This window comes from Eumetopias jubatus, unplaced genomic scaffold (genome assembly GCF_037043125.1).
Source record: "Eumetopias jubatus isolate StellerSeaLion01/CBP00866 unplaced genomic scaffold, mEumJub1_p1.0 scaffold_17, whole genome shotgun sequence".
Lineage (NCBI taxonomy): Eukaryota > Metazoa > Chordata > Mammalia > Carnivora > Otariidae > Eumetopias > Eumetopias jubatus.
In genome coordinates this window covers 81650624-81669464 of record NW_028274823.1, presented here as the reverse complement: position 1 = coordinate 81669464, position 18841 = coordinate 81650624, and the positions used below count along the sequence as shown (strand labels likewise).

General features: G+C 37.6%; 1 protein-coding gene across 7 annotated transcripts in view; it reads right to left on the bottom strand.

Annotated features, from left to right (window-relative positions):
- ATAD1 (ATPase family AAA domain containing 1) overlaps positions 1–18841 on the bottom strand; it is a 60219-nt gene that overhangs the window by 24811 nt on the left and 16567 nt on the right. For 6 of the 7 annotated variants that reach the window (XM_028104560.2, XM_028104564.2, XM_028104565.2 and 3 more), the window contains 3 exons: positions 12633–12731; positions 10588–10708; positions 5287–5487 (listed from right to left, as the gene is read on the bottom strand). In XM_028104560.2, coding sequence (XP_027960361.1) covers positions 5287–5487; positions 10588–10708; positions 12633–12731 — 421 coding nt within the window. Of the gene's footprint in view, positions 1–5286; positions 5488–10587; positions 10709–12632; positions 12732–17859; positions 17926–18841 lie in introns of those variants that run through there. The other variant, XM_088020089.1, reaches the window with a different exon arrangement.

Here is an 18841-nt window from a genome sequence, read left to right as displayed (position 1 = left end):
AGTACATTTAACATTTCTGCATTGAAACTACAACTTGAAGTCTGTCAATCTATATGTGCAAGTAGCTCAGAAATGCTTTGCAAAAGGTCCATCCAGGCTTTAAAAAAAAAAAAAAAGCTTTTTTTTTTTTAAGTAATTATGGCAAAACCACAATACCCCAAGATGACAGAGTCTTCTGATGGCAAATATATATCCTGGATTTCCTTACGTAGTTCCAATTTTATACAGTCTGTCCCATTGTTGGACTATGTACCAAACTAACCCATCTACTCTGGATGTAGAAAATGCTGTCATTTTTAAATTGCTTCTTTTTAAAGATAATATGTGTAAGGTACAGCCACCTACCTAACCACAACTCTGCTATTAATTAGTCCTAAATTATCTTCATTACTAAGAAGCTGGTTCTGGCAAGACAGCTGCTTAAAATAATATGAAAAACTTAAAAGTGCTGGATAAGTATAAATAACCTAACTATATCAGTAATTAACATTAAATGGAGACGGTCTTAGAATACCCATGTACATGGTTAAGAAATTAGACTGCATTAAAAAACAAACAAACAAAAAACAACAACCCAACTGTCTGCTGCTTACGAGATACACTTTGAACCTAAGAGCTCAGATGCTGAAAAGAATGGAAAAAGATATGTATGTAAATACTGACAACGTGGAAAAATGTATTATTTTAAACTTAATGCATTCCCGACAAATGGTGCTAGAACAACTAGAAATCCATGTGCAAAAAAATATATCTAGACATAGACCTTATACTTTTTCACAAAAATTAACTCAAAATGGATTATAGATCTAAATGTAAAACACAAAACTATGAAACTTCTAAAAGATAATACAGGAGAAAATCTAGGTGACCTTGGGTTTGGTGGAGTTTTTACATACAACACCAAAAGCATAATTGATCAAAGAAAAAAATGGTTAAGTTGGACTTTTATTAAAATTCTGAATAAAGAACCCCCAAAAAAAGAAAAAGAAAAAGAATTCCAAATTTTGCCCTGTGGAAGACACTGTTAAGAGAAGAAATAAGCCGCAAAATGGGAAAAAAGATTTACAAAATACCTATCTGATAAAAAAACTGGTATCCAAAATATACAAAGAACACTTAAAATTCAACAATAAGAAAACAAACCAGTTAAAGAATGGGCAAAAGATCGGCACACACACTTCACAAAAGATAACACAGATGGCAAATAAGCACATGAAAAGATGCTCAACATCATATGTCATTAGGAAATTGCAACTTTAAATAATAATGAGATACCACGATATGCTTAATAGGATAGCTAAAATCCAAAAAACTGGTAATATCAAGTGATGCGAGAGGATGGTGAGCAACAGGACCTCTCAACTAAACGAGTGGAATTGCAAACTTGTATAGCCATTTTGGAAGGCAGTTTGGTAATTTCCTACAAAGCTAAGCACAGTTTTACCATACAATCTAGCAAATGCACATCTAGGTATTTACCCAATTGAGATGAAAATGTATGTCCACACAAAACCTTGCAAATCACTGCTGTTAGCAGCATTATTCATCACTGCCCCAAACTGGAAGCAAACAAGATGTCCTTCAATAGATGAATGGATAAACAAACAGTGGTAAAACCATACAATAGCATATTACTCAGCAATAAAAAGAAATGAGCCACCAAGCTACAAAAAGACATGAAGAAACCTTAAAAGCATATTGCTAAGTGGAAGTAGCTATCTGAAAAGGCTCCATATTGTATGATTCCAAGTATGATATTCTGTAAAAGGTAAAGAGTGAAAAGATCAGTGGCTGCTGGGAGTTTGGGAGTTTAGGACGAGCAGGTGGAGCACAGGGGATTTTCAGGGTGCCTGATACTGTGGTAGACAGAGGACAGTATGCACATGTCAAAGCTTATAGAACTGTAAACACAAAGAATGACCCTTAATATAAACTATGGACTTCAGTTACTAACAATGTATCAATACTGGCTCATAAATTCTAACTAATGTATTAAACTAATGCAAAGTAGTGATAATAGGGGAAACTGTGTGTGCAGGGGGAGGGAAGATGGAAATTCTCTGTACTTTCTTCTGCTCGATTTTTCTATAAACTTAAAACTGTTCTAGGGGCAGATGGATGGCTCAGTTGGCTGAGCCACCAACTGACTCTTGGTTGCGGCTCAGGTCGTGATCTCAGGGTGGTGAGACTGAGCTCCGTGTGGGGCTCCGTGTTCAGTAGGGAGTCGCCCTGAGATTCTCTCTCCCCCTCTGCGCTCTCTCTCAAATCAATCAATCTAAAAAAGAAAAACTGTTCTACAAAACAAAGTCCAGTAATTTTTTAAAAAAGCTTAATGAGTACCTGAGATTCTAAGAAAAAAAGGGGAAAAAAACTCACAGAGCTCAGGAAAAGAGGAAGCAGGAAACAAATGGTGAGAATGTGAGGTGACTATGCCGCTGTGTGTGTGCGTTTGTGGACACAGCAGAAATGTGTGTATAACACTGGAAGGTTCTGCGTCAATGTTAATATTCACGCTGGAACCACGACGCTCAAAAGGATGCACACTCACAGAAAAAAATTCTGCTTACTACTACAGGGAGTTAAAGAAGTTTGTCTGTCTCGGTCTGGGCTCTGGGAATAAACGAGTCTCCCCTGAAAAGTAAAAAACCAAGACCACAGTGGGGGGGAGTCTCTCTCAGGCGTGAAGTCTGGATTTGGACTGTCATTCATTCAGTCTAGAAACATCCAAGTTGAGAAATTATCATAAAAATTGGTCGTGAGTGATTAGACCCCACAGGCTCTCTGTGCAAGATATGAAAACTACTCGATTGTTCTCAGGCAAGGCAGAATTCTAATATAAAAACATGCTGTACGCTATCTAATGTCAGAAATGACCCAAGGAAACAAATTTGTATGAAAAGAGTTAGCAATACAAAGGAGTAGAATTTCAGAGCACAGAAAAAACAATCCAAAAAAAACTATATAAAAATAGTATGTTTAAAACTGAGACATAAAAGGGATTGAAATTCAAACAGAAGAGCAAACTATGGTGAAAAAAGATAAATCTGAAAAAGAATCAAACAGAACTTCTCAAGTTCAAATATAATTAAAAGGATACACACCCAATGGTCGTAACATAAACACAGCCAAGAAAAGAATTGCTTTTTATACCTTACTTAAAGACTAACTGGTTTTTAGTTGTACCATTATTTTATGCATCAACAAAGTTTTAAATGTTACCAGTTATAATGCTAAAAGAAGAAAAAACTGCCAATTAAATTATAACATGCTATCCCAATTTCAGAAAGGTTAAAATGTAAATAACAAAATGGTATATTTTAGAACTGATGAAATATGGTAGAGAACTCGATGATAAAACTGTGAAAATGACTCAAAATTAAGTAGAGAGGCAAAGTGGGTGTATGCACATTCATATATGTGTATTTTTTACAAAATGTAAGTCTTGCAAAACCATGATCAAATAGGAGAACAAGATAAAAATCTAATAGCACTAGAGAGAAAAGACAAATTACTTATAAAGAAATACTTGACTATAAGCAGAATTCTCAAAAGCAACAATGACTGGAAGACAATGGACTTGTAGCCTCAAAATACTGAAGAAAAATAATTCTGTATCATTTAAGAGTGAAGGTAGAATTAACACATTTTCATCCAAAGACAGAATTTACTGTATTCACGATCTTTGCTGAAAGAACTTCAACAGATTTTGGTTAAGAAGGAAATTAAATCCAGAAAAGGCAGATGTTCAAGAAGCAACAGTGAGCAAACAAACTGGCAAACGTGGGTCTCTAAACAAGTACCACCAGTGGAGAAATAACAACCAGTACGGAGGATACAAAATAAGAGAAAAAGTTAACATGTAAGAGATGAGTGGAATGATTAGTGTTTAAGAGTTGTCAGGTCCCTATATTATTTGGGAGGACGATAGAAATGGTTAGCCTAGACTTTTAAGGCAAGTAGGTATGCTAAATGTTTCACTAAAAGAAAAACAACATGGAACTTCAAAAACTTTGGCAGGGAAAAGGAGATAAAGTAAAAAAAAGTCCACTAGATTGGTAAATAAAAAAGCACACAGTGATATAAGAGAAATATATCCAAATATATCAGCTAGCAAAATAAAGGCAATCTGACTACACCTCCTAGATTGAAATCTTTAAAAATCTAGCTATCTGCGCTTTTGCGCAAAATTCACACCCAAACTCCAAAACTGTTGTAATAAATTTTTGAGAGAGACACACAAGGCAAACAAGTAACCAAAAGACTATACACCTGTACCTATTTTTCTCTCTAGAGTTCTATACAGCCTAACATATTGCATGTCATAGTATAATGAATTCAAAGCTGTGGTTTTAATTGCCATAGCTTTACTACGACTCACCATACCAGGAACAGAACAAAAGTACTGATGATCCATAAAATACAGAAAAAGTGCACTAATATAAAAGTCATGACATACAGGGAAAGATGATCTATTTTATAAGTTGGCTGTCCATATGGAAAAGAATGAAATTAGATTCCTACTTCACACTATCTATTTTAAAAAGAGGACTATTTATGGTGATAGTGAAGGGATTTGTAAGCCAGACACAAAAAGCATAAATCATAAGGAAAAAAGACAGATAAATACAACTGAATTTAAGTCCCTGTAAAAGAAACTATCATAAAGTGAAAACACAAGTCAGTCTAGAAAATATTTGCAATCATAATAAACATCAACAAAGAATTACCTAGAAAATGCAAATAACCCCAAAGAAAAACTAGCAATTTAAAAGCAAGGAAACACAAATGACTAGTCAACATGTCCAAAGATGCCCAAATTTGCTAGCAAAGCAGGGAAACACAACTCAACAATGAGATAATTCATTTTCTTTAAAGTGACAAAAAAATCAATGATAATGTCTGAAAAAATAAATTTTAGGGAAACTATATAATGGTGAGAGTGGAAACAGGCATGAGTGAGGTTGAAGACAGACCCATCACACAACCTCATGGCTCAACTTCCAGGCATCTACCCTGGACAAACAGACATGCGTAAGGAAACAGGTATGTGTTGTAACTGCGTGCTGCCTGTTAACAGGGAGAAGACAGAAAATGACTATCAAGTAAGGTCATGAACAGATTATGGTTCATTTTCTAATATGGAAATTTATACAGAGCATATATGGACGTTGGTTACCTATTTTGCTTTCTTAATTTGATCTAATAAATGTTAAAAACTAAATCCGGTCATCTAAATACCACCCTTAAGAATGGCGCTTTAAAATGCTCCATAGAAAGATCGCATACCTATTTCATCTATAAAAATGATGGACGGCTGTAGCTTTATGGCAAGGGAGAAGACAGCAGCCGCCAGTTTCTGAGATTCTCCATACCACTTATCGGTCAGCGTCGAAGGCTGAAGGTTAATAAATCGACAGCCTGCTTCTTTGGCGGTAGCCTTGGCAATCAATGTTTTACCACAGCCTGGAGGCCCATAGAGAAGCACACCTGGAAATAAACATGTTATTTTATCGTTTCCTTTAAGAGAACGGGGTATTTGCTTTAGCTTATGTGATAAGCAACATAATATTAATGCTGCCTGCACCAAAATTTTCCCCAACATTCACTTGTTACTGATAATTTTTTTGTGAATAGTAGAAAAGGAAGACGCCACTTTCTCGAAGTTCAGTGTCAGTGATGACACCTATGTGGGGTTATAATCATAGCACGCTTGTGTCTCCTCCCTTCATGGAAAGAAGACAGTAACACTCCCGCCCCTTGACCAAGAGCTGACAAAATGGTCTAACACCGCCCACCTTCACGAGCTAACAAAGCACAACAGCGCATCACCAGTAGCCCAGAGAAAACCGAGAACTTCTTCAGAACTGATTGCAGCCAACACTATTTCACTGTTACTCAGCAAACTTAAGTTTTGGCCAACAGGGCATGAGCCTTTTCCCACCCAGATAAGGATCTCCTCTTAAAAGGAGCAAAAGCAGCCAATCACTCCTGTTTTAATTTCCAAGGAATAAAACTGTATTATTAACCTAAAGTCTCCACTGACAGCAGTTTACTGCTTAATACAAATTAAGGTCATGCTTTTAATATGAGACACCCAAACTGGTCGAGCTCCTAAGCATTTTGGGAATCATCACCAACTGTTTTTCAACTAAAATGAGGAAACACTTTCGTAAGTTAATATAATACTAAAATCCTGACCATACACAGGTCTGACAGAAATTGTGATCTACAGACTTAAATATCTGCTTAATTCAGAGCTTCTCTACTTTTCTCATGTAATTGCACTTAAAAAGACAAGTCTTTACAGATGGCATGCTGGGGTAAAATGAAAAGGCTTTGGAGATTTCCAAAATATTATATAATAAAAATTAAAATACAAAATATAAGAAAAGTAAATATTTTGTACTAAAATCCCACCCTGCCCAAATTTTTTTTTTTTTTAATGAGAAACTTGAGCTTGATTCCATAAAACTAACAAATTTTTTCACATCAAGCTCTTCAAAATAATGTTCAAACTTTTCTTCTGGCACAATAGATTTTTCTGGTAGTCTTAATAATTAAGATTCAACTAAGCCAAGTTTAATCATCTTAAACTAAACTTTTCTGAAGCTATTTTAAAATTTAAATCAGTAAGTTTTGCCAGAACATGTTAATATTTCCATGCAGCCCTTTGCAAGTTTTAATTAAGTTCATTTACGTGTAAAAAATTTAGTTAAGTCAGTTATAATTTGAACTCTCTACTGACACTTTTCTTTTGAATGGCAACATGTGACTACAGAGTAGTCATCTAATGTCATTTAATTCAAATCAAACTGCGAACATGGGATGACTGCAGAAGCTTGGAATTATTATTACATTTGTTATTTTGATCATATAATTTAATATGGAATGCAGATCTACGAGCAAACTTTTATATACATATTACTTGAATCTTAGGGGGTTTTTTGAACAATCTATTGATGCAAAAGTCCTCATATCTTGTTGATTTTGCAGCTACACCGTCACTTTATAACCTCGGCAAGTATCTGTAGAATGTCCTCTTTGTTTCATAGTATCCATTTATCAGTTGGAATATTTTATTCCTAATAGTTCAGTTTTGGCATTTCTGCAGGATTAAGTTTTTCCTATTACTGCTCTTCAAGGATTACAATTAGGGTTATTAATTAAGCAGTTTTTTTTTTTCTAACTAATGTCTGAAGATTTAACATGCAAGTAAAGCTTTGGGATTCTATAATCTGCTGGAGGACAGAGATGTGACAGATGAGGGAGCAGGTGGGGGCAGTCACTGGTCACTTCCTGACCTGGGTGGTAGTTATGTGTTAGCTTTATAATTATCCATTCAACCGCTTTATCCCCATTTCTGTATGTATGTTGCTTCACCAAGATTCATGTTGTTTCATCCGGCATGTTATTAAAGAACCTAGCGGTTTTTAAAAGTGGCACCTCTTCTATATCCTTTGTTCATGTTTATGAAGAGTGATACATGAGTGGTCCTGAAAATGAATATGAGGCATTTGGCTTCAATTATTAGCTTTGCAACCTTTTAAATAGTTTTTCTGAGCTCAGTCTGATACTTTTACAACCAATTTCAATAAAACAAAAAACTGTGCCTATTACTTCGTGCTTTGTAGAGGATAAAAAACTCAAACCCCCCTTTTTTTATGTTTTAAATGAGAACTTTTCTTTATTTATATGTTATGTTATGTCACCATACAGTATTTCATCCGTTTTGGTAAGGCTTTACTTCATAAATACTGCACACAAATAAAAGATTTAGGATGAGGGAGAAAAGGAGAATTGGGACAAAAGATCCAAATCTGAAATAATCCGAGTGACAAATACCTTACTAGTAACCATCTTTTTTCTTTTTTGAGCTAGTTTACTGATTTTCAAGCTTTAATAAAAAATTTGTCCAAAAGGTGGAAAAATAAGTATCTGTAAAAACTAAATCTATTTAAATACAAAGTCAAAGAGGTGGGGGGGGGGAGGGAAGGAGGCTTTTGCAGCCCCAGAAAAATGACTTTTCAAGATATATTTTTCCTAAGTTACTTACAATTTCATGATGCATTGAACATGGTGAAATTCACAAACATAAAACTTTTGTGCCAAAATAATGATTACAAAAGTTACAGTTTATAAAAAGAACTATAAAGCATTCAGATGGAATTTTAATTGTAAATTTTGGAATAACAAAGGGTTACTGTTTTCATACAACCATTAATATTTTATGGCATGTTCTTGTAACCCTTATTGGCCTGAGAGCTGCAACTTTATACCTTCATGTAATTGTATGATTTCATGTGCTTGTATATTATAAGTCATTCTCAAATTATCCTTGTGTAGTCTCTGAGGCAGTGATGACTTTTGGCTTAGATAGCAATGAACTGTCTAGGGATAACATAAAATTGGCAATAAAGCAATGACTCTAGCCTAGGTAACCTATTTCCAGTTCAAAAATGGAACAAGCTACGGTATGCAACTGATTTTATGCTCTGCTTCTGTACACTAATATCCAATTTATGTTCAGGGTCAAAAAGTAAGTCAATGGTTTTTCAAACTTTTGTTCCTGATAAGAAACTATCCAAAAATGCAGGGCCAAAAAGCCTCAAACAGTGTAACTTGAGATTACATAATCAAGAGATACTTGTATAACTTACAAAAATTTGAAATACTCATAGAAACCACCTCTAGTTTTGGATAATGCTTTCAAATAAGCAGCAGATTTACACATAACTTTGAAGTATCCCATCATAATTTGGTATCTACTGTGCTAATTAGGGCCAAGTCCAGCTGGTGAAGTCACCCAATTACCTGGCCTAAGAGCTCGCTGATAAGGAAAGGAGCTTTCTCTAACAGCATGTGAAACACAACTCACTTTTCTAAATTCACTAACTTTGTGAAACTGAGACATGAAAAATTATAAAAGTTTTTTCTTGTTCAGACTACCAATGACCTGGAAGAGGGTAGTAAAGAACGTAACTGAATAACTCAACTTTTACTTTACTCTTCTAATCTGGGCTCAGATAAATCATTTGAATTTTCTTTGGGGGGAAAATTTTTTAAAAACATAATAAACTAAATGCTTTCTGTTAGGGGGGAAAAAAGGCAGCTTGTTGTTTTAGAAAATAAAAAGAAATACCTAATAAACAGTTTTGTTATTTTAGTTAATGAAAAGAACATGTCATTTTTGGTGATAACTGTCATCATCCTCTATTTCCCAGAAGCAAAAAGCATCTATTTCATGAAAATGTACAGTTACTGGCTGCAATTACTTCTGAAACATAATTTAATGCACTTTTTGATAGACACTGAAAAATTAGTAAGATTATAAGCAACTATAACTTATACATAGTGCTATTTTCGTATTTCTACAGATCCTATTTTTAAAAAAAATGTATGTGTCTAATAATTTGATTTCAGCCTTGACTAGCAACAGAAAAGCAAACCTGTCTAGTGTTGGGCATACAAAGAAGTGTAGCTGTAAATCAAGCTCTGCTGTAGCGTGTGTATCTGAAAGCTGCGGTAACACACCTCTATTCATCTCACTGCCAATTATCCTCTAGGCTCCATCTGAATCACCCTGAGCAAAACTTAAACATGATTAATATTTAAACATGATTAATATCTGAATGGACAAGAATAGAAGTATTACATTTAAGGATGGAGTTATAAACATTTCTTTTTTTTAAATAAGCATTTCTAATTCTTGAGTTCCAGGGCTTTCAAAGTGATTACTAAATAGGAATAAAGAAGTTTCCCTTAAAAATAAGTAGCATTTGGGGTGCCTGGGTGGCTCAGATGGTTAAGCCTCTGCCTTCGGCTCAGGTCATGATCCCAGGGTCCTGGGCTCGAGTCCCACACTGGGCTCCCTGCTCAGTGGGAGCCTGCTTCTCCCTCTGCCTCTCTCTCTCTCTAAATGAAATAAAATAAAATAAATAAATAGCATTTAATTTCTAGTTCATCGGTACTTCAGTATTTCCTCTAAAACACCACTGCAATCCAAAAATAATTAAGATGACTAAGAGGAAAAAAAATCACTAAATTGTGAAACAACAAAAAGAAGTCTTACTCTGAAAACAAAAGAACCCATATCATGACTTTGGATTTTTTAACCTCAATTTCCCCAATTTTTATTTACTTGGAAGTAGTAAAAATGTGTCTGAAATAAAGGGATTGTTTTGACATGTAATTATAGGGAAAAATTTTTACTGAAATTTGGGAAGCTGAAGAATGAGCAATTTTTTTTTTTAAAGATTTATTTGAGAGAGAGAATGAGAGATAGAGAGCACGAGAGGGAAGAGGGTCAGAGGGAGAAGCAGACTCCCTGCCGAGCAGGGAGCCCGATGTGGGACTCGATCCCAGGACTCCAGGATCATGACCTGAGCCGAAGGCAGTCGCTTAACCAACTGAGCCACCCAGGTGCCCAAGAATGAGCAATTATTTTAAAACTACTATTTATAAAATAGCACACTCGATCTCAGTTTTCTCTTAAAAATCCACCCTCAAAAATACCAGTTCTATAACGGCAGGAAGTTTCAATGTTTCCTATGTTTTTAATACTTTAGCGAATAGAAACTTGTACCATACCCTTTGGAGGCTGCAGAAGCCTGGAATTTTCAAACAAATGCTTCTTTTTGATGGGTAATATGACCGTGTCTTTCAGATCCGTAATGACATCATCTAAACCTGCAATATCACTCCAAGTAACCTGGTGAAAGGTAAGGTCGACATGGATTTTACAATTTATGTATGTATACTCAATGAAGTAAAAAAAATCCCCCCCAAATGGCACACTTTAATCTGATAATTATCTGTAAATAAAAGATTAACATATAATGTGAGCAAAGACTTTTCATAGCAATAATGAAATTACAAAAAGGAACTTAATAGTCAACTATCTACTATTTAAAAAAAAAAAAAAAAAGCACCAGGCCCAGCACTCAGAACTCCACAGGGGTCTAATAAACTGAATTCACTCCATTTATGAGGCGATACTCTGCCAAGAAGATTGAGAACCAGTTCAAACAGCTAAGTCAGCACTGGCTGATGGGGAGAGCCCCTAGTTCATACCAGGCACTCATACCAGGAATGCCCCTAATTCATACAGGATACTGTCAAATATAACAGAAATAGATTTTAGAAATAAAGTCACACAAAACTGGACTTTTGAATTTTATTAATCTTAAGTGTGCCAAAACTTTTATCTTTATAAGTAGCAAAAAGGAGATATGTACTTTCAAAATAAACACAGCTTGTGTATTTTCAAGCCTTCTGACTCAACTTAAAAAATCTGGGGGGTGAGGGATGGAGGGGAGAATAAACTAACTGAAAAAGACCTAAGTAAAAAACATCAACCTAGCTCTAACCTGACAGAGTAAAGGGGCTGGAGATGGGGTGAGTCAGAAGCAATTATTTACAAGTGATTTACTTTCCCTACAACTTAAAAAAAAAAAGGGGGTGAAAAGCCATAGCCAAATCTGAAAAAAAATCACCACCTACTTCCACTGTACCTGTAACAAAAAACAGAGTCTATTGATACAGCCTTACTCAAAAGTGAACGCTGGTAAGGTCAAGAAAGTCTCACTCTAAATTTATAAATCAAATTCAAATGGAGGATTACTTCTGGGGACATGTATCTCTGCGCATATGTATACTAAAAGACATTATAGACTTTTATTTTCCAGATTTAGAGATAGGAATATCATATTTATTCTATTTATTTGTTATCTGTTGTACAAAATTCATTTACGCTTGTTGTTATAAAATACACGGGACTTTAGAGTTTATAAATCACACTAATCTGATGTTCAAATAATCCTTTTGAAGTAGGTAGAGTAGGTATCACAGGGTCCCTGGATTATACAGGAGGGAACTGACAGTCAAAGAGGAAATAATCTGCCAAGGCCATGAATGGAAAAACTGGAATTCAGAAGCTTGTGTTGTCTACCATACCTTATTATGAAAATCTATACTTAAACTCTGAATCAAATATCCATATAACTTAAAGCAGGACTTTTTATATGCCATAAAGGTGAATTAAAGTAGAAGTTTATCTAAACAAGTGTATGCCAAGAAACGTTAATACAGCAGGCTCCAGACTGTTGTCCTCAGAAAGGCCTGCCTGTGGGGCTGGCCCTTGGCTGGAGTATGGGAGCTTAGATTTCAGGAGAATTCCCACCACTCCCCAGTAAGAAAACCTCACTGTGCCTCAACTGTTTGTGTAAACAAAATGGTTTATGGTGGGGACATCCATTTTCCCTCTGAAAGTCTAGAATTTGGGGAGATGTTAGGAAGTGGTCTACGCGACTAGCTCCAATTAAAACCGTGGGCGCTAAGGAGCCTCCCTGGTGGACAGCATTTTACATGTGTTCTCACAACTTGTGGCTGAAGGAGTGTGACTTCACTGGGGAACACTCCGGAAGCCTGTGCCTGATTTCCTCCAGACTTCATCCCAGGCCCCTCTTTTCTTGCTGATTTTGCCCTGTATCCCTTTGCTGTACTAAATCGTATCTGTGAGCACAAAGCTATGCGGACTCCTGTGATTCCTCTTAGAAAATCATCAAACCTGGTCGTCTTCAGGAACTCTGACACAAAGTGCTACACCAAAAAAATCTTAGATTAAAGATACGTACATGCATGTTAAGAGGGTCTACTAGATGAGCAGCAATACTCATTTCATATTCTGAAAGCTTCACATTTTTCACACCAATCTGTTTCATTAATTTTTCTGCCTAGAACGAAAAAACAAGCAACTTCCTTTAATTTCATATTTAGGTACTGGCACTCCAAAAGAGATGATATCTGTGAAGTCTAAACAGTGATGAATAGACATACAAGAATTTTCCAGGAAAATTCTAGGCCCCTTGATCTCATCTTTCCCCAGTGTAAGCCCTCGGGTAGATCTGAGTGTCCAACTCCACAGAAATCACAGCAATTTAAACCAGCTCCTAGGAAATGGAAAATATAAGGTACATGACTGAAGAGATACATATAGGGCCTTCTATTGCTCCATTGAGACTCCAGGGTCCAACTCGATCTCTTTCCTAGTAGGATTATCATGACAGGTGGAGATGAAACCTCAAAATGGAAGACAGAGGAGTTAAGCCTATCAAAAAACGGACAAATGGAGTTTCTTCCCTTAAAACAAGTTTCTGAAAACAGGTGCCTTACTTCCTTCAAATTACCCAGTTATTGACATCAGATGCCCAGAGCTATCAAATCTCAAATTGTTCTGAGATGTTGTCCTTTTTAGTTAAAGCCAATTCCTGGGACTAGGCAACCAGAGATAGTAAAAATAACTCTAAATTAGAAATATACTTACATATATTTTTAGACCTGGGCAAAACTAGCTTTAAACCTATGAGCTTTACCAAAGCAACAAAGCTTTCGATTAAAATTTTAAAAAATGGTTATAAACATTTGCTGAGAGTGCCAACTATCATGCTAAAATACTGAAAATGGATTAACTCACTGAATCCCCTGAGGGAGCTTATGAGGTAGGTACAATTTTTCCCCACTGAAAAAAAGGAAATTAAAAGTTTAGCTCAGATGAAATAATTTGCCTTAGGTTAAAGTTAGCAAATGGAAAAGACAACATACACATGCAGGCAACCCAACTCCAGAGCCCATCCACGAACCCACATGACTCTACTGTCCCCAATTATAAGAGGGAGTTTGTGACCACTAAGGAGTCTTCAAAAACCTACAGAAAACACATTCAAATTTCAATTAAGTGAGCATTTTTAGAAATAAAGACCAAAATTTTTGTTGTTACGTTTTCTTAAAATACTTAAAAAAAAATCATATTGTATCCTTTATTTTACATAAAGTAGGCTCTACACCCAACGTGGGGCTTGAACTCACGACCCTGAGATCAAGAGGTGCATACTCCACCAACTGAGCCAGCTAGGCACCCCCTAAAATACTTTGATTCTGTAAGATCTTGTTCTTGTCAGGGGGTACTGCTGCTTTAAATGAAATCCATATCACACAGCATTACAGTTAGAGATTGGCTGGAGGATTAGGATAAATGTGGATAAATTAGGATAAATCATATCCTTATAATGTAGCATTTTTAAAAAAGTGCTATGAACCACACTGTTTTCCCCCTTAGCTATCTCCTGTAAAATTACTGAAGCAATGGATAAAATAGCCTTTCCAAGGTTCTTTAATCTCTTTCTTGTAAATATCTTCTCTTTTGTTGACTTTAAATCTTTATGTGTCAGCTATTAAAGGTATCCTATTTTAGTATCTGTAATAACATCAATTTACTCTTCTTTTTCATTATGCTTCTATAAATGTGAAGCCATCCCAAATGTGTTCTTTTTAGGTTATGCTGTAAAACACTGTTTTTTTTTTTAAGGTCCTTAAATTTTTTTTAAATTTTATTTTATTATGTTATGTTAATCACCATACATTACATCATTAGTTTTTGATGAAACATTGGTCTCCAACCAGGGGTGATTTTTGCCCCCCAGAGGACATTTGGCAAAGTTTGGGAATAGTTTTGGCTGTCACAACCTGGGGGGATGGGGTGCTACTGCTATCTAGTCGAAGAGACAACGATGCTGCTGAATATTCTTAAAGGCACAGCATAGCTTGCCCTTCCCCAATTATCTGGCCCCAAATGTCAATAGTGCCAAGTTGAGAAACGCTGATTTTTCCCCCATTAGCTACCTGCTCTTAAAATTTTACTCCAGGGGGCGCCTGGGTGGCTCAGTTGTTAAGCATCTGCCTTCAGCTCAGGTAATGATCCCAGGGCTCTGGGATCAAGCCCCATGTCAGGCTCCCTGCTCAGCAGGAAGCCTGCTTCTCCCTCTCCCACTCCCCCTGCTTGTGTTCCCTCTCTTGCTGTGTCTCTGTCAAATAAATAAGTAAAATCTTTAAAAAAAAAAAAAATTTTTACTCCAGGCCACAACTGCCTCTTGCTTTAAATAGTAACAACCTTTTATGTCTGGGATTTCCTAAATAACAAGTATAGAGCTAGAAAATGCGGTGGTAAAATCTACCTAAAATCTTTTTCCCATGAAAGCAGTCCCATTTAACAATGTCTTCAAGTTGCATTAGCAACACTGACAGAAAAAAGAAATTAGTATTTACTGGGCAAAACTCATTTTCATTTTTTTTACAATCAGCCCTTAAAATCATCCTGAGAAGTAGCTTTTATTATGCTCATTTCTCAGATGAGGAACCAAGGATCAAAGAAATCAAAAGAACTGCCAAGATTACAAGCTAGGAATTGGCATTTCCAGAGTTCAAACCCTGATCTAATTCCAGAGCTCGTGTTTTGCTGAAACACTAATATTCCTCATTTGGGAGAGCAGAACATGGTTAATAAACAAATAAACAACAAGAAAGTACCCCCAAAACACATCATACCAACACCAAACTGTGTTCCAGAAGTTATTCAACTGTTTTTAGCTTTGACACCTTTAACTGAACCCGTTTCTAAAATGTTTTACCAAGAAAAACAAAATTATGATTGTACTCTAAAAACAGCTTATGTTCACACATTGCTTTATCATTTACAGCTCAGTGACAATTACATTTTCTAGTTACCAACTTTTATTTGGTTTTTATTTTTTTTTAAAGATTCTATTTATCTATTTGACAGAGACACAGCGAGAGAGGGAACACAAGCAGGGGGAGTGGGGAGAGGGAGAAGCAGGCTTCCCGCTGAGCAGGGAGCCCAATACAGGACTCGATCCTGGGACTCCAGGATCATGACCTGAGCCAAAGGCAGACGCTTAAAGACTGAGCCACCCAGGCGCCCTAGATATAATCTCTTATAAACTTATATTAAAATTCTTGAAACACCCTTTTCTAGAGGACACAAGTCATCTCCCCTTTTAGGGTTAGTGCACATGTATCTCTTCTGGTTTTACTGGATGTATTCTGGAAGTTACAGGATCAGATGGCCTTCTACTATCTTGCTCTTCCACTGCCCCTGGGCGTACAGCACAGTGCTGCACAGTTTTCTCTCCTCCAGTTTCCCCCTCTGGCTGCTCTTCTCTCCCCATCACTTCTACCTATTCCTTGGCCAATCAGGCAACGCTAACCGTGTATTCCCTACTGACTTCCTATCTCAATTTACTTCAGGTTTTCAGTCCTCTAAGATTCAGTGCCAGTAAACCTTAGTTGCGAAAGCCACTTGATCGATAATGTAGGTCACAATGGCTTCCTGGTGTCGGCAAACGTTAGCTCGTCCCAGTGTAACCGGCATTCTGTGATGGCTGCTCTTAAAAATCCCTGGCAGCTGACAGTTCGTGGTTTTTTCTTTTGAAAGGTTTCAGTGTATCATCTCTTCATAAAATATTTCGGCTAATACTTCTCTCAAAATAACTAAATTTTGAAGACTAAGGTATCATGACAGGACTAAAAATAAGAAGACATTCACTAAGGTCACAGTATGTGACTTTCATACGTAGAAGAATTCTCAGTAGTGAATCTTTTGTGGCCTTTGACAATTAAACTACAATCTCAAAAATATTATACAGTCTAATTAATATGCTAACCCAAATACTGTATTTATAAATGCTCAGTACAGGTCAAGCATTACGTTACTCATACTGTACTTGAAAGCTCTTAAACAGAGAGAGCTTACCTAGAGATTCCATTTCTCTACATCCCAATTAACCACCCTTTCAGAAGACATACGTATAAGAACTCTTCTACTACATCTAAATAGGATCCAAGCAGCAGCGGATGCCCAGAAAATCCCTGTCCCTGTTTAACACCCTGCAGAAACCATCTCCCACATTTCACCAAGCTGGGAAGTTTTCCTGGCTTCAGGCTAGAAATTATTTACAAATATTCTAATTCAAACATTATGACTACTTCTAGGTTACTGTTCCTAATATGAATGCACCAACATCATCGATTACCTTTCTTTCAGCTGACAGCTACACTGCCTTTAAATTCACATGAGGCCCACTGATTATCAGTAGCCTCAAAACTTTGTCTCAGCTTCTATATTCAGCGCTCTGCCTTTGTGACCATAGAAGTCATAGCTTCCTCCTGACCCATATTCACATGTGGTTTTTACCCTCAGTGTATACTCTCAATTCTTTTAATTCCCTTCTGCACTCCCACTTAATTATCCCCCACTTGGCAATATTTGACTTCCTAAATGGCCTGGACCACAGGTCATCATTTTAACAATGTCTTCTGTTGAACCTCAGAACCCCTTAGACTTGTACCCGTCAGTCTTATCCTCACCACCTCCGCACCACCATTGTTTATCTGCTACCGAGATGCTGAGAAATACTTGAAGTTAATAAAAACAAAACACTGAATTCCCAATAAAGTCATGCTTCCTTCAACTATGCTCTAATGTTCATAATCCACAATGATTTGGCTCATTAAATCCTGATCACATACTTACCTCAGCAGGTCCTAAACCTCCATTCTCATTCCCATTTAGTTATAACATCTCCCCACTTCACTGAGAGTAAATTAACTTAATCTTAAAATGTTCTTAACTACTGATCCTAACCCCTCTGGGACCTACCTCCATCATCATTGGCAACACCTCTCTACCTCCTCCTTTTCCACTAGTCTCTTCCCTTTTCTTCTTTACCTTTCCCCAGCAAACTCTGGAATAACCCCATTCTTTTACTTCAAATTATACTTGCTGTCCCCAGTGAACGGAAATGCTGATTTCACTAAATTTACAGATCGCTTTCTTTGATTAAATTCTTTATGTCCAGCAAGATGGCGGAGGAGTAGGAGACCTAGATTTTGTCTGGTCTCAGGAATTCAGCTGAATAGGGATCAAACCATTCTGAACACCTACGAACTCAACAGGAGATCGAACAGGAGAGTAGCAACAACTCTCTGAACAGAGAAGCGACCACTTACTGGAAGGTAGGACGTCCGGAGAAGTGAATCCGAGGCGATATTCGGGAGGATAGACGGCGGGGGAGGGGCCTCCGTTGGCCACTTCTGGCAAGTGCTAGAGCCGCGGAGCACAAAATCGGACCTTTTAAAAGTTGGCTCGGCAGAGGGACGCCGCTGCAGTGGCTAAGCGGGGGGTGGAATCCTCCCGGGACAGTGTGGTCTCAGGACCCTTGGGGTCACAGAGAGACCGGGGGTGCCTGAGTGCTGCAGAGCTCCCAGGTGTCAGGGCGGGGAAGCCGGCTGCAGATACGGAGCAGAGTCGCGGGCTCTCAGCTCGGGGTGGCCATAAACTGTGATCTGCGGCCCAGTCGGGGCACGGCTCCCCCAGCAAGGACCCAACAAGCAGCAGATCCGGGGAGACTCCCCTTCCTTCCCGGGGAGGAGAGGTGCGGGAACGCACTGCAGGGATCTGCTGGGTTTGGAGACTCCGAGCGGGGTCGGGTGCCAGAGATAGCAACGCTAGATCACAGGCCGGGTGAGCACAGAGTGCGGCCGGAGACCGGGGACACGGGAGTGACTGCTTTTCTCTGGGGGCGCACTGAGGAGTGGGGCCCCGAGTTCTCGGCTCCTCCGGGCGGAGATTGGGAGGCCACCATTTCTGCCCTGGTCCTCCAAAGCTGTACCGAGAGCTTGCAGGGAACAAAAGCTCCTGAGAGCAAACTGGAGCAGCTTCCTTAGCCCGGACCGACAAGGGCGGGGCAATTCCGCCTCCGGCAAAGACATTTGGGAACCACGGCAACAGGCCCCTCCCCCAGAAGATCAGCACGAACAGCCAGCAAGCCAAGACCAAGTTTACCGATCAAGGAGAACGGGAGAACTCCAGCGCTAGGGGAATACTGCACATAGATTCATGGCTTCTTTTTTTTTTTTTTTTTTACCATGATTCATTATTTCATCAAAGTTAATTTTTGTTGACTTTTTTTTATTTTTCTTTTTCCCTTTT